Below are 17998 nucleotides of genomic sequence, written 5' to 3'. Positions count from 1 at the left end.
TAGCTAGTTATATATTTCTTATGTGGGGGGAGGTGTGTAGGGTACGGGGACATAGGGTATTGGTCTGCCGGTCAAACCCACATGCCCTCCTAGTCTGCAGACCTTTCGGCCTGTTTCTTGCCAAATTACGCCCCTGAGTTGCGTGCGGTCGCGCTTCTTGGTTACGTGGGGCCTCCCAGTTCTATCTTGATGCTGTTGCATAGAAATGTGTTATCAATTCAAAATCCTAATTTGATTATGGATATGTTATTATCCTAAAGGTTGAGGATCGCTCAGTTTAATTAGATTAGAAATGAAATAAAATGTGACCTTTTCTAAACAAAAAAACATGTGTCTGTCATTATTTACTGTATGGTTTGAAAATGAACAAAGGTTTGAACTAAGGTGATGATATCTGGGAAGGTAGTTAAAGTGTAAATCCCTTACATATTCTTGCACCCTGTGACAGAAGCCATTCACAGAGCAGGGATGCTTCTCACAGCTGTAATGTGTGCTTCTGTTTAGCACACACAATACAAAGTTTTATGTAGCTTATACACAGCAGAAGTGTTATATAACATAAAGAAAAAGGCCACATGACTAATACAGAGCACTGCAGCCGATCTGTATTGCACATGCTAAGTCACTGATCTGTGAATATGCTCTTCTTCTGTAACAGAGTGCAAGAATACCTTAGCTCCAAGATGGTGGCGCCCAGTATGAAGAAACAAAGCTTTGTAAATAGGCATCACTAAGGGGTTAAATATGACAACTGCTGTCATAAGAGGAAAAGCATGGTGACTATATTTGTGTCCATCAGTTTTATGTTGCTTTAACCAATATCTAAAGACTAGGTCACCATTACTGCAGTAAGTCTCTGTCCGTGTGTTTGTCCTGGGCTGATGGCGTTCACTGAAGCTAAATATATGCTGCCAATCAAAACATGGCGGCAAACTGACTGACCAATGATAATGATGGTTTTTATCTCTTAATCTATATTGTTAGTTCATGACATGTTTAATTAAATAATTTCCTATCTGACAGTTTTAAAACATCCAGACCTTTCATTGTAATTATAAACAAGCATTCCGGTGGTCAAACACTTTATATAGTAAATTGTGGCTATGGAATAACCAACTGGATGTGGTTTAATATACAAAATCCAGTATTTGATATAACTAGAAAATCTAGTAAGTAATATCACACATTTCTCATTAGATAAATGTGAGTACTGGTAACACAGTTTGTAATGCTGAACAGTGTGAGTAATATCACACATTTCTCATTAGATACATGTGAGTACTTACATAATAAACCGACAATACAATAACCCTCTGAATGTTAAATGACACAGACCCCTGTATCATGTGACAGCCATCAGCCAATCACATGCTCAGTAAGTGTTGGTGCCTCAGAAAGTGCACCTATAAAAAGACTGTGTACAATTTGATACAATTTGATTTGGAAAATCTCTTAAAGCTGCATGAAAGTTTAATTTTGATTTTAGTGGCCCTTTAACTAAAAATCATATTATAATTGAATGATATGTTTAAGCATTATCATTAGCATAGTGTGAGCAAAATCTGTGGTGTTACCAGGAGGGGGCACTAACTAGCCAACATAGACCTCCAATGTGCCCCCTATCTGTGCTCATCCCTCATAGAACAGGTTTCACATACCAAGCATATGCCCTGAGTCCACCTGTCCGCACCCACAGCGCTCAAACCCCACCCAAGACAAGTCAAACACCTCCCACAACACGCCTAGGGACCCCCATGACAGCCCATTCACAGTTCTGCCCACAAAACACTGGTGGGCCAGGAACTGTTGGGATATACATATGTGACACCACTGAATGTAATGTGGCCCCTGATCAATTCAAGTATCAGCGACTAGTCTTGTATGTTTGCATCTAGATCAGTTACAACCTCATTTTAAATCAGTATGAGTTTTAGGCAGGACTATGCCATTCTGCCTTTGGTTTAGACAATCTCTATTTATAGGTTTTATTTTCTTGTCGAATGGTTTGTGAAGTAAGTTACGCCTCTCAAGGAGGAAGGTCAACCACTTTCTCTAAAATGATTGTTATCATTTGTGACACTCATTGCCTGATATGTATTTTTTCAGGACAAGGCTAACACATATGACAATAAGCTCTCTCTTCTCCATAGCCATTGAATGACGGAATGACTATAATAACCTGATAATCTTCGGAAAATAGTTTTTCAAGAGGAAGAGCGATTGGCAGATTTTATTTACGGGTGCAAATGCCCCCTGAGGCACTAACAGACTCCTTGACCAGATAATTCTTATACACCAGAAAAAGGACAGAATGGAGATTATGTTATTTGGGTGCGAATTTGGTTTCATGTGAGATACCCCGTCCCAAACACAATCATTAGTTCACTGGCTATTAGCTCCTGCACTCTGTTACAGATTCTCTTAAAGGGACAGTCTAGTCAAAATTAAACTTTCATGAATCCGAGAGGGCATGTCATTTTAAACAACTTTCCAATTTACTTTTGTAATCAAATTTGCTTTGTTCTCTTGGTATTCTTTGTTGGAAGATTTTTTTTAACAGTTAGACAGTGCTAGTTCATGTGTGCCATATAGATGATATTATGCTCACAAGCAAAGCACTGATTGGCTAAAATGCAAGTCTGTCAACAGAACTGAAATAAGGGGGCAGTCTGCAGAGGCTTAGATACAAGGTAATTACAGAGGTAAAGAGTATATTAATATTACCGTGTTGACTGCACAAAACTGAGGAATGGATAATAAAGGGATTATCTATCTTTTTAAACAATAACAATTCTGAAGTAGACTGTCCCTTTAAGATAGTAAAATATAGGGCATGATGTTACACAAAATCTTTTTTTTTTGGGGGGGGGGATTATATTGTAATGTAAGTGTTTCTCCTTCATATCCAGAGACTGCATTACTTAATAAGCAGCTATGGAACTAGGGAACTGTACTAACGTCTTAGATAATCTCACCAGACCAGAAAGGTTTAGATCATGAGACCCTAAGAGTGAAAGTCAAATGGTATTACAGACGTGGCCTGAAAGTAGTGGTTTCCTTGCATTTTAAAGGATCAGTATAGTTAAAAAAAATAATGTTACATAATTCTGCACTATGTGTAGAATTATATAACGTTATCCTAGTGACACCTTCAAAAACTAAAGCGATGGGAGAGATTTAACCCCTAAAGGTATACTTACCTTCTGCTCCTCACCAGCCTCTTCTGATTTTCCAAAAGCACGTCACGGATGCGCTGTCTAATCACAGTGGTCCAATTACGCCATAGAACTAAATGTAATGCACTCCCGCTCTGGGTAAGACAGCTAACCTCTGCGGGAGTGCGCTACATTTAGCTTAATGTCACAATTGTGTGTTTGTGGGTTTCGCAATTTAGATTTTAATGCAGTCGGGTTATCGCACATGAAAGCGTAGACATCTTAAGGCGCATTATTAAAATATTACATGTAAAATATTAAAAAATTATTATAAAAAGTATTAAAAATTATTAAGCATACTGTACAATATTCCAAATAATACATAGAATATACAGTGCCCTCCACTAATATTGGTACCCTTGGTAAATATGTGAAAAATTGTCTTTATTGTTTAACCTATTTTTCAACAAATACACAAAAATACTCTGCTCTTTCAAACAATTGCAAACACAACACAGGTTTATCCAAAAAATATATATTTGTTAAATATATGTGTGGCACAATTATTGGCATCCCTATGAATTTATGAGAAAAATATATTTGTATATTCCAATTCATGTTTTACATTATTTAATACACCTGGGTGACTAGGAACAGGAAATTGTTCAACCATGACTTCCTGTTTCACAGGGGTATAAATATGAGGTAACACATAGGCCGAATTCCCTTAGTCGTTCATTACAATGGGTAAGACCAAGGAATATAGCTGTGTTGTTTGGCAAAAGGTTGTTGAGCTTCACAAAATGGCAAATGTCTATGAGAAAATAGCAAAAGCATTGAAAGTGCCAATTTTCACCATCATAGCAGTAATTAAGAAGTTCCAGTCAACTGGAAATGTTATGAATCAACATGGAAGAGGACGCATGTCTATATTGTCTCAATGCACTGTGAAGAGAATGGTTAAGGTGGCATAAATATCTCCAAGGATCACAGCAGGATAATTGCAAAAGTTAGTTGTGTCTTGGGGTCAGAAAGTCTCTAAACTAAAATCCGGCATCACCTACATCACCACAAGTTGTTTGGAAGAGTTTCAAGAAAAAAGCCTCTACTCTCATCCCAAAACAAACTCAAGCGTCTTCAGTTTGCCAGACATTACTGGAATCAAATGGGATTGGGTAGCCATATGGAAAAGTACCTCATGCCCACGGTTTAACATGGTGATGGCTCTTTAATGTTTTGGGGCTGTTTTTCTGCCTGAAGACCTGGACATTTTGTTAGCATACATCGCATCATGGCCTCTATCAAATATCAACAGATATTAAATGAACACCTGACTGCCTCTCCCAGAAAGCTTAAAATGGGCCGTGGTTGGATCTTCCAGCAGAACAATGGTTTACTGACCACAAAATTAAGGTCCTGCCATGGCCATCCCAGTCCCCTGACACCATAGAAAACCTGTGAGGTGAATTGAAGAGGAGAGTTCACCAGCGTCTACCTCAAAATTGGAAGGATCTGGAGAGATTCTGTATGGAGGAAAAATCTCATATCCCTTATCATGTATTCTCCAACCTCATCAGGCATTATAGGAGAAGAATGAGAACTCTTATCTTGACCAAGGGAACTAGCACAAAGTTTTGACTAAAGGTGCTAATAATTCTGTTACACATATATTTATCAAAGATTTTTATTTTTTTTATTTTATAAACCTGTGTTGTGTTTGCAATTGTTTGATATCTATGAGAGCAAAGTATTAAAGTAAACAAAATCTACTCCTGTCTCTTCAAATGTCCTAATTTGTCCTAACGTGGTATGTCTATATATATATATATATATATATATATATATATATATATATATATATATATATATATGTTTAACAAAACAATAGATAAAAACATTTACTCTTTTGGATCTGGGTTACCTCCTGGGTAATTGTTTTGTTGCTTTCAGACAATAATTAATTAGCTTCTGACCATTAGGAATTTGCACATTTTTGAGACAATAACATGGAATCTTTTTCTGCTGATTTGGCGCCAAGCCAAAGGGAAGACCTATGCACATTACATATTTAGTTTTTCTATTCTCAACATTTATTTAAAAATTGGAACCACCTTACCTGAATTGTCTGTGCTGCTTGATATCTGTCCTGAAAAAAATAAATTTCCATATTAGTTAAGTGCTATTATTAAAGAGTATACATTTAACAACAGTATTAGAACTCACTGGCTAAGAGACACACCTCATACAGCTGTATTAGAACTCACTGGCTAAGAGACACACCTCATACAGCTGTATTACTGCTCACTGGCTGACAGACACATCTCATACAGCTGTATTAATGCTCACTGGCTGACAGACACACCTTATACAGCTGTATTAGTGCTCACTGGCTGACAGACACATCTCATACAGCTGTATTAGTGCTCACTGGCTGACAGACACACCTCATATACAGCTGTATTAGCGCTCACTGGCTGACAGACACACCTCATACAGCTGTATTAGTGCTCATTGGCTGACAGGCACACCTCATACAGCTGTATTACTGCCAGGGCCGACCTTTGGGCAAGGGTACAGGCGACCGCCTCGGGCCCTGCGGTCAGGGGGCCCCGCACCGGCTTAAAATTTTATTTATTTTTTGTAATTTTTTTATTTTTTTTTATGACATTTTTTTTCAAAGGTTTATTTATTTATTTTTTGCCGCCATTTTTTTAAATTTTGCGCGCGCCGTGGCGGCGCAAATTTTAGCCCAGAAGAGACTGTGCACGTAAGGTTGAGGCAGCGGACAGTCACAGGCAGCCAGCCCAGCAGAGTGGGACAGAGTCGACGACGAGAGTGAGTGGTGAGTCACTCACTGTGTCTGTGTGTCACAACAGTGGCTGGGAGTGGGACTGGGAATGTGTCAGTGTGTGATCAGGATGGTCATGGAGGAGGATAGTTATTGGAGAGTTGAGTAGTTCATAGTAATAGACAAAGTGCTAAATATTTTCAGAGATTCCGCTATAAACTAAAATTAACATATATCTGGCGAATTCAAAACCCTGATATTTCAGTATACACATGTGAATCTAAAGCTCACAAGACATTTTCTAGGATTGACCTATTTCTGGTCTCTGAGTCATTATCTATCTGGCAATCAAAGGCTGAGATAAGGGAGATTCTGATATCGGACTATGCAATAATCTCATTAATATTCCCATCATTGAAAAAAGATAAGGTTCAAAAATCGGTATTTTGCTTTCCCCGTTTTTTATGCTCTGAGCCCAGGTTTCGGTTGTGGCTACAATCAAAATGGCAGGAGTACGGTTTCAATAACATTGAATATAGAAATAAAGTTGAAACTTTTTGGGAGGCCTCTAAGACGGTTCTAAGAGGCGAGATTATGGCTTATTTAAATGTTCGCGGGAATAATTATGTGTTTAATGAAAACTGCATCTGTTGGCAATACAGAACAAATATATCAACTGCTGAGTTCCTACAACGTTGGAAGTGAAAGTGTCCTGGGCCCTCTACAAATACAGGCACTCACATTGGATTTATTTATTTATTTTACTTACAGAAGTTACAGTCATCTTGCCGTTCTGTTGGTTGGCATGGTGCCTTTTTATATTAATACACTCATTTCATTGACTAACAACTAGTATACAAAATTGTATCTGGCTTTATTGGATATTCATGTTGATGTTCCTTGTCATATAAGTTAACACAATGCAGTTATTTTAATTAAACTGAGTAGCCTTAGCAATCTCCTGAGCTTTAGAAAAAAAGAACTCATACAGGGAAGCCTTGAATCTCATAAAAGGTTTGTAAGATGCCTGATGAGTATATCAGGGACAGGGGAAATGAATTAAATTGGTACAGTATACACTCACACTGACTACATCTGACCTCCTGAGTGTGACTAGTGCAGTGCCACATTTTAATTATGGTGTGCTGGGCCCTGGGCATAATTTTATAAAATTGCATGGGGCTGGGGTATAATTTTATTGCAGGTGGACTGGGCTTCACTTTATTGCAGGGGGGCTTCATTTTATTGCTGGGGGCAATTGAAGGGGGGCTGGGGCATAATTTTATTGCAGGGGGAATAATTTTATTGTTGGGGGCTTGGGAAATCATTTTATTGCTGGGGCATCATATTTTTGTGCTGGGGGCATCATTTTTTGCAGGGGGGCCTGGGGGGCATATTTTTATTGCAGGGGGGCTTCATTTAATTGCAGTGGGGCTGGGGGCATCATTTTACTGTAGGGGAGATGGGACATAATTGTATTGCTGGGGCATCATTTTTGTGCTGGGGGCATCATTTTTTTGCAGGGGGGCCTGGGGGGCATATTTTTATTGCAGGGGGGCTTCATTTAATTGCAGTGGGGCTGGGGGCATCATTTATTGCAGGGGTGCTGGGGGCATCATATTTTTGTTGGGGGTATCATTTTACTGCAGGGGGCAGGGCTGGGGGCATCATTTTATTGCAGTGGGGCTGGGGCATCATTTTATTGCAGTGGGGCATCATTTTATTGCAGGGGTGCTGGGAGCATCATTTTATTGCAGGGGGGCTGGGAGCATCATTTTATTGCAGGGAGGCTGGGAGCATCATTTTATTGCTGGGACATAATTTTTTACAGAGGGGGGCTGGGAGCATAATTTTATTGCAGGGTGCTGGGGGGAATCATTTATTGCTGGGAGCACCATTTTATTGCAGGGGGACTGGGAGCACCATTTTATTGCAGGGGGGCTGGGAGAACCATTTTATTGCAGGGGGGCTGGGAGCACCATTTTATTGCTGGGGCATAATTTATTACAGAGGGGGGCTGGGAGCATAATTTTATTGTAGGGGTGCTGGGGGGAATCATTTATTGCTGGGGGCATAATTTTATGGCTGGGGGCTCGGGCATCAGTTTATTGCTGGGAGCATCATTTTATTGCAGGGGGCTTTGGGCATCATTTTATTGCAGGGGGGCTGGGAGCATCATTTTATTGCTGGGGGGCTGGGAGCACCATTTTATTGCTGGGAGCATCATTTTATTGCTGGGAGCATCATTTTATTGCTGGGAGCATCATTTTATTGCAGGGTGCTGAGGGCATCATTTTATTGCTGGGAGCATCATTTTATTGCTGGGAGCATCATTTTATTGCAGGGTGCTGAGGGCATCATTTTATTGCTGGGAGCTGGGGGCATCATTTTATTGCAGGGTGCTGAGGGCATCATTTTATTGCAGGGTGCTGGGGGCATCATTTTATTGCAGGGTGCTGAGGGCATCATTTTATTGCTGGGAGCATCATTTTATTGCAGGGTGCTGAGGGCATCATTTTATTGCTGGGAGCATCATTTTATTGCAGGGTGCTGAGGGCATCATTTTATTGCTGGGAGCATCATTTTATTGCAGGGTGCTGAGGGCATCATTTTATTGCTGGGAGCATCATTTTATTGCTGGGTCCTGAGGGCATCATTTTATTGCTGGGAGCATCATTTTATCGCCGGGAGCATCATTTTATTGCAGGGTGCTGAGGGCATCATTTTATTGCTGGGAGCATCATTTTATTGCTGGGAGCATCATTTTATTGCAGGGTGCTGAGGGCATCATTTTATTGCTGGGAGCATCATTTTATTGCTGGGAGCATCATTTTATTGCAGGGGGACTGGGAGCAGCATTTTATTGCAGGGGGGCTGGGAGCATCATTTTATTGCAGGGGGGCTGGGAGCATCATTTTATTGCAGGGGGGCTGGGAGCATCATTTTATTGCTGGGGGGCTGGGAGCATCATTTTATTGCTGGGGGGCTGGGAGCATCATTTTATTGCTGGGGCATAATTTATTACAGAGGGGGCTAGGAGCATCATTTTATTGCAGGGTGCTGGGGGCATCAGTTTATTGCTGGGAGCATCATTTTATTGCAGGGGGGCTGGGAGCATCATTTTATTGCAGGGGGGCTGGGGGGAATCATTTATTGCTGGGGGCATCATTTTATTGCAGGGTGCTGGGGGCATCATTTTATTGCTGAGAGCATCATTTTATTGCAGGGGGGCTGGGAGCATAATTGTATTGCAGGGTGCTGGGGGCATCATTTTATTGCAGGGTGCTGGGGGCATCATTTTATTGCTGGGAGCATCATTTTATTGCAGGGTGCTGGGGGCATCATTTTATTGCTGGGAGCATCATTTTATTGCAGGGTGCTGGGGGCATCATTTTATTGCAGGGGGGCTGGGGGGAATCATTTATTGCTGGGGGCATCATTTTATTGCAGGGGGGCTGGGAGCATCATTTTATTGCAGGGTGCTGGGGGCATCATTTTATTACTGAGAGCATCATTTTATTGCAGGGGGGCTGGGAGCATCATTTTATTGCAGGGGGGCTGGGAGCATAATTGTATTGCAGGGTGCTGGGGGCATAATTTTATTGCAGGGTGCTGGGGGCATCATTTTATTGCAGGGTGCTGGGGGCATCATTTTATTGCAGGGGTGCTGGGGGCATCATTTTATTGCAGGGTGCTGGGGCATCATTTTATTGCAGGGTGCTAGGAGCATCATTTTATTGCTGGGAGCATAATTTTATTGCAGGGTGCTGGGGGCATCATTTTATTGCAGGGGGGCTGGGAGCATCATTTTATTGCAGGGTGCTGGGGGCATCATTTTATTGCTGAGAGCATTATTTTATTGCAGGGTGCTGGGGGCATCATTTTATTGCAGGGGGGCTGGGAGCATCATTTTATTGCAGGGTGCTGGGGGCATCATTTTATTGCTGAGAGCATCATTTTATTGCAGGGGGGCTGGGAGCATCATTTTATTGCAGGGGGGCTGGGAGCATAATTGTATTGCAGGGTGCTGGGGGCATCATTTTATTGCAGGGTGCTGGGGGCATCATTTTATTGCAGGGGTGCTGGGGGCATCATTTTATTGCTGGGAGCATAATTTTATTGCAGGGTGCTAGGAGCATCATTTTATTGCTGGGAGCATAATTTATTGCAGGGTGCTGGGGGCATCATTTTATTGCAGGGTGCTGGGGGAATCATTTTATTGCTGGGAGCATCATTTTATTGCAGGGTGCTGGGGGAATCATTTTATTGCAGGGGGGCTGGGGGGAATCATTTATTGCTGGGAGCATCATTTTATTGCCGGGAGCATCATTTTATTGCAGGGTGCTGAGGGCATCATTTTATTGCTGGGAGCATCATTTTATTGCTGGGAGCATCATTTTATTGCAGGGTGCTGAGGGCATCATTTTATTGCTGGGGCATAATTTATTACAGAGGGGGGCTGGGAGCATAATTTTATTGTAGGGGTGCTGGGGGGAATCATTTATTGCTGGGGGCATAATTTTATGGCTGGGGGCTCGGGGCATCAGTTTATTGCTGGGAGCATCGTTTTATTGCAGGGGGCTTTGGGCATCATTTTATTGCAGGGGGGCTGGGAGCATCATTTTATTGCTGGGGGGCTGGGAGCACCATTTTATTGCTGGGAGCATCATTTTATTGCTGGGAGCATCATTTTATTGCTGGGAGCATCATTTTATTGCAGGGTGCTGAGGGCATCATTTTATTGCTGGGAGCATCATTTTATTGCTGGGAGCATCATTTTATTGCAGGGTGCTGAGGGCATCATTTTATTGCTGGGAGCTGGGGGCATCATTTTATTGCAGGGTGCTGAGGGCATCATTTTATTGCAGGGTGCTGGGGGCATCATTTTATTGCAGGGTGCTGAGGGCATCATTTTATTGCTGGGAGCATCATTTTATTGCAGGGTGCTGAGGGCATCATTTTATTGCTGGGAGCATCATTTTATTGCAGGGTGCTGAGGGCATCATTTTATTGCTGGGAGCATCATTTTATTGCAGGGTGCTGAGGGCATCATTTTATTGCTGGGAGCATCATTTTATTGCTGGGTCCTGAGGGCATCATTTTATTGCAGGGGAGCATCATTTTATTGCCGGGAGCATCATTTTATTGCAGGGTGCTGAGGGCATCATTTTATTACTGGGAGCATCATTTTATTGCTGGGAGCATCATTTTATTGCAGGGTGCTGAGGGCATCATTTTATTGCTGGGAGCATCATTTTATTGCTGGGAGCATCATTTTATTGCAGGGGGACTGGGAGCAGCATTTTATTGCAGGGGGGCTGGGAGCATCATTTTATTGCAGGGGGGCTGGGAGCATCATTTTATTGCAGGGGGGCTGGGAGCATCATTTTATTGCTGGGGGGCTGGGAGCATCATTTTATTGCTGGGGGGCTGGGAGCATCATTTTATTGCTGGGGCATAATTTATTACAGAGGGGGCTAGGAGCATCATTTTATTGCAGGGTGCTGGGGGCATCAGTTTATTGCAGGGGGGCTGGGAGCATCATTTTATTGCTGGGGGGCTGGGAGCATCATTTTATTGCAGGGGGGCTGGGAGCATCATTTTATTGCTGAGAGCATCATTTTATTGCAGGGGGGCTGGGAACATCATTTTATTGCTGGGAGCATCATTTTATTGCAGGGTGCTGGGGGCATCATTTTATTGCAGGGGTGCTGGGGGCATCAGTTTATTGCAGGGTGCTAGGAGCATCATTTTATTGCTGGGAGCATAATTTTATTGCAGGGTGCTGGGGGAATCATTTTATTGCTGGGAGCATAATTTTATTGCAGGGTGCTGGGGGAATCATTTTATTGCTGGGGGCATCATTTTATTGCAGGGTGCTGGGGGAATCATTTTATTGCAGTGGGGCTGGGATATCCTTTATGATTTGACCGCTGATTCCTATTGGTGTTGTGCATGTTACATGAGTTGTCAAAGCTCAATAACAAAGCTTGGCATACCATCATGTGTCACAATACCTCAATATATGGATTTAAAATTGTATAAAGTAAATACACAACTGTAATTTGCAGCTAATCAGCTTGACTTAGTTACAGTAAGTACCTGTCTGCAATGAAGCTTAAGCTATTTACACCATTTTAGTTGCTTCCCATTTCTATACATTTTTGCTTTGGGTTTTCATGGTATTAACATCTGTAAGATTATGTGGATATTGGACATCAATGTCTAATGTCTACATCAAAGAATGTAACTGCAAAGTTAAACTTTATTTTCATTGTAACTTGGTGTAACTAAGGTACTTTTTGTTTAAATGTAATGCCAGATTTGTTTTCAGTTGCATATAAAAAGCACAATGTACACTACCTAACTGCTTTCTATAATGGTTGTGGCTATGAATCAAACCTTATTACAACAGGTAGCTGCCATACCTTGGTATTCTAAATAAAGCATTAACATCTTAAAAATAAAATAAAAAATGTTTACAAGTATTTCTATTACCCTTTAGTGTGTGTGGTTGGTTGGTGTGTGTGTGTGGGGTTGGTTGGTGTGTGTGTGTGTGTGGGGTTGGTTGGTGTGTGTGGTTGGTTGGTGTGTGTGTGTGGGGTTGGTTGGTGGGTGTGTGTGTGGGGTTGGTTGGTGTGTGTGTGTGTGGGGTTGGTTGGTGTGTGTGTGTGTGGGGTTGGTTGGTGTGTGTGGTTGCCCCATTTCTTTAAGTATTTATTGTTCTGGGTAGAGGCCACTGCGCTGTCATTCTGCCTATGGACCTGTACTTGCTAGGGCCGGCCCTGGCGTCTCTGTAATGTTCCTGTTATCATAAGAAAACACAAAATAAGGCCCAGTTTTACTCAGCTGTCCCTAATTGTCAGCATAATTCTTCATTATATACACAAACAGTTGTTCCAATAGTACAAATGGTTTATTGCAGTAAATACAATGCTATAGTGCTCCACATTAGTGGATCTGTTTTGTTTTGTTTTTTAAAATGTTGTACATTACCTTTAAATTATTTTTCTCCTATTTTTTTAAATTAATGTTTAAACTGGGGCGGGGTTGGAGGCGGAGACTGGGCAGGGTTGGAGGCGGAGACTGGGCGGGGTTGGAGGCGGAGACAAAGGGGGCCCCATTTTGTCATCCTGCCTTGGGCCCCCGCAATGGCTAGGGCCGGCCCTGATTACTGCTCACTGGCTTACAGACACATATCATACAGCTGTATTAGTGCTCACTGACTGACAGGCACACCTCATACAGCTGTATTAGCGCTCACTGACTGACAGACACACCTCATACAGCTGTATTAGCGCTCACTGACTGACAGACACACCTCATACAGCTGTATTAGTGCTCACTGACTGACACACCTCATACAGCTGTATTAGCGCTCACTGACTGACACACCTCATACAGCTGTATTAGCACTCACTGACTGACACACCTCATACAGCTGTATTAGTGCTCACTGACTGACACACCTCATACAGCTGTATTAGTGCTCACTGACTGACACACCTCATACACCTGTATTAGTGCTCACTGACTGACACACCTCATACAGCTGTATTAGTGCTCACTGACTGACACACCTCATACACCTGTATTAGCACTCACTGACTGACACACCTCATACAGCTGTATTAGTGCTCACTGACTGACACACCTCATACAGCTGTATAAGTGCTCACTGACTGACACACCTCATACAGCTGTATTAGTGCTCACTGACTGACACACCTCATACAGCTGTATTAGTGCTCACTGACTGACACACCTCATACAGCTGTATAAGTGCTCACTGACTGACACACCTCATACAGCTGTATTAGTGCTCACTGGCTGACAGACACATCTCATACAGCTGTATAAGTGCTCACTGACTGACACACCTCATACAGCTGTATTAGTGCTCACTGGCTGACAGACACATCTCATACAGCTGTATTAGTGCTCACTGACTGACAGACACATCTCATACAGCTGTATTAGTGCTCACTGACTGACAGGCACACCTCATTCAGCTGTATTATTGCTCACTGACTGACAGGCACATCTCATACAGCTGTATTAGTGCTCACTGACTGACAGGCACATCTCATACAGCTGTATTAGTGCTCACTGGCTGACAGACATCTCATACAGCTGTATTAGTGCTCACTGGCTGACAGGTACATCTCATACAGCTGTATTAGTGCTCACTGACTGACAGGCACACCTCATACAGCTGTATTAGTGCTCACTGGCTGACCGACACATCTCATACAGCTGTATTAGTGCTCACTGGCTGACAGACACATCTCATACAGGTGTATTAGTGCTCACTGACTGACAGACACATCTCATACAACTGTATTAGTGCTCACTGACTGACAGGCACACCTCATACAGCTGTATTAGCGCTCACTGACTGACAGACACACCTCATACAGCTGTATTAGCGCTCACTGACTGACACACCTCATACAGCTGTATTAGCACTCACTGACTGACACACCTCATACAGCTGTATTAGTGCTCACTGACTGACACACCTCATACAGCTGTATTAGTGCTCACTGACTGACACACCTCATACACCTGTATTAGTGCTCACTGACTGACACACCTCATACAGCTGTATTAGTGCTCACTGACTGACACACCTCATACACCTGTATTAGCACTCACTGACTGACACACCTCATACAGCTGTATTAGTGCTCACTGACTGACACACCTCATACAGCTGTATTAGTGCTCACTGACTGACACACCTCATACAGCTGTATAAGTGCTCACTGACTGACACACCTCATACAGCTGTATAAGTGCTCACTGACTGACACACCTCATACAGCTGTATTAGCACTCACTGACTGACAGGCACACCTCATTCAGCTCTATTATTGCTCACTGACTGACAGGCACATCTCATACAGCTGTATTAGTGCTCACTGACTGACAGGCACATCTCATACAGCTGTATTAGTGCTCACTGGCTGACAGACATCTCATACAGCTGTATTAGTGCTCACTGGCTGACAGGTACATCTCATACAGCTGTATTAGTGCTCACTGACTGACAGGCACACCTCATACAGCTGTATTAGTGCTCACTGGCTGACCGACACATCTCATACAGCTGTATTAGTGCTCACTGGCTGACAGACACATCTCATACAGGTGTATTAGTGCTCACTGACTGACAGACACATCTCATACAACTGTATTAGTGCTCACTGACTGACAGGCACACCTCATACAGCTGTATTAGCGCTCACTGACTGACAGACACACCTCATACAGCTGTATTAGTGCTCACTGACTGACACACCTCATACAGCTGTATTAGCGCTCACTGACTGACACACCTCATACAGCTGTATTAGCACTCACTGACTGACACACCTCATACAGCTGTATTAGTGCTCACTGACTGACACACCTCATACAGCTGTATTAGTGCTCACTGACTGACACACCTCATACACCTGTATTAGTGCTCACTGACTGACACACCTCATACAGCTGTATTAGTGCTCACTGACTGACACACCTCATACACCTGTATTAGCACTCACTGACTGACACACCTCATACAGCTGTATTAGTGCTCACTGACTGACACACCTCATACAGCTGTATAAGTGCTCACTGACTGACACACCTCATACAGCTGTATTAGTGCTCACTGACTGACACACCTCATACAGCTGTATTAGTGCTCACTGACTGACACACCTCATACAGCTGTATAAGTGCTCACTGACTGACACACCTCATACAGCTGTATTAGTGCTCACTGACTGACACACCTCATACAGCTGTATAAGTGCTCACTGACTGACACACCTCATACAGCTGTATTAGTGCTCACTGACTGACACACCTCATACAGCTGTATTAGTGCTCACTGACTGACACACCTCATACAGCTGTATAAGTGCTCACTGACTGACACACCTCATACAGCTGTATTAGCACTCACTGACTGACAGGCACACCTCATTCAGCTGTATTATTGCTCACTGACTGACAGGCACATCTCATACAGCTGTATTAGTGCTCACTGACTGACAGGCACATCTCATACAGCTGTATTAGTGCTCACTGGCTGACAGACACATCTCATACAGCTGTATTAGTACTCACTGACTGACAGACACATCTCATACAGCTGTATTAGTGCTCACTGGCTGACAGACATCTCATACAGCTGTATTAGTGCTCACTGGCTGACAGGTACATCTCATACAGCTGTATTAGTGCTCACTGACTGACAGGCACACCTCATACAGCTGTATTAGTGCTCACTGGCTGACCGACACATCTCATACAGCTGTATTAGTGCTCACTGGCTGACAGACACATCTCATACAGGTGTATTAGTGCTCACTGACTGACAGACACATCTCATACAGCTGTATTAGTGCTCACTGGCTGACCGACACATCTCATACAGCTGTATTAGTGCTCACTGGCTGACAGACACATCTCATACAGGTGTATTAGTGCTCACTGACTGACAGACACATCTCATACAGCTGTATTAGTACTCACTGACTGACATGCACATATCATACAGCTGTATTAGTGCTCACTGGCTGACAGACACATCTCATACAGCAGTATTAGTGCTCACTGGCTGACAGACACATCTCATACAGCTGTATTAGTGCTCACTGGCTGACAGGCACACCTCATACAGCTGTATTAGCGCTCACTGACTGACAGACACACCTCATACAGCTGTATTAGTGCTCACTGACTGACACACCTCATACAGCTGTATTAGCGCTCACTGACTGACACACCTCATACAGCTGTATTAGCACTCACTGACTGACACACCTCATACAGCTGTATTAGTGCTCACTGACTGACACACCTCATACAGCTGTATTAGTGCTCACTGACTGACACACCTCATACACCTGTATTAGTGCTCACTGGCTGACACACCTCATACAGCTGTATTAGTGCTCACTGACTGACACACCTCATACACCTGTATTAGCACTCACTGACTGACACACCTCATACAGCTGTATTAGTGCTCACTGACTGACACACCTCATACAGCTGTATAAGTGCTCACTGACTGACACACCTCATACAGCTGTATTAGTGCTCACTGACTGACACACCTCATACAGCTGTATTAGTGCTCACTGACTGACACACCTCATACAGCTGTATAAGTGCTCACTGACTGACACACCTCATACAGCTGTATTAGTGCTCACTGACTGACACACCTCATACAGCTGTATAAGTGCTCACTGACTGACACACCTCATACAGCTGTATTAGTGCTCACTGACTGACACACCTCATACAGCTGTATTAGTGCTCACTGACTGACACACCTCATACAGCTGTATAAGTGCTCACTGACTGACACACCTCATACAGCTGTATTAGCACTCACTGACTGACAGGCACACCTCATTCAGCTGTATTATTGCTCACTGACTGACAGGCACATCTCATACAGCTGTATTAGTGCTCACTGACTGACAGGCACATCTCATACAGCTGTATTAGTGCTCACTGGCTGACAGACACATCTCATACAGCTGTATTAGTACTCACTGACTGACAGACACATCTCATACAGCTGTATTAGTGCTCACTGGCTGACAGACATCTCATACAGCTGTATTAGTGCTCACTGGCTGACAGGTACATCTCATACAGCTGTATTAGTGCTCACTGACTGACAGGCACACCTCATACAGCTGTATTAGTGCTCACTGGCTGACCGACACATCTCATACAGCTGTATTAGTGCTCACTGGCTGACAGACACATCTCATACAGGTGTATTAGTGCTCACTGACTGACAGACACATCTCATACAGCTGTATTAGTGCTCACTGGCTGACCGACACATCTCATACAGCTGTATTAGTGCTCACTGGCTGACAGACACATCTCATACAGGTGTATTAGTGCTCACTGACTGACAGACACATCTCATACAGCTGTATTAGTACTCACTGACTGACATGCACATATCATACAGCTGTATTAGTGCTCACTGGCTGACAGACACATCTCATACAGCAGTATTAGTGCTCAC

At 43.0% G+C, this 17998-nt stretch overlaps 1 protein-coding gene across 5 annotated transcripts in view; it reads right to left on the bottom strand.

The window, feature by feature from the left end:
• The window catches only part of PTPRC (protein tyrosine phosphatase receptor type C), a gene marked incomplete at its 3' end in the record, with an annotated part of 312862 nt that overhangs the window by 168440 nt on the left and 126424 nt on the right, over nucleotides 1-17998 (bottom strand). For all 5 annotated transcript variants that reach the window (XM_053693805.1, XM_053693806.1, XM_053693807.1 and 2 more), the window contains 1 exon segment: nucleotides 5272-5301. In XM_053693805.1, the coding sequence (XP_053549780.1) occupies nucleotides 5272-5301 (30 nt within the window).

This window comes from Bombina bombina, chromosome 10 (genome assembly GCF_027579735.1).
Source record: "Bombina bombina isolate aBomBom1 chromosome 10, aBomBom1.pri, whole genome shotgun sequence".
In the NCBI taxonomy this organism is placed as follows: Eukaryota; Metazoa; Chordata; class Amphibia; order Anura; family Bombinatoridae; genus Bombina; species Bombina bombina.
This window is presented reverse-complemented; position numbering and strand designations above follow the sequence as displayed.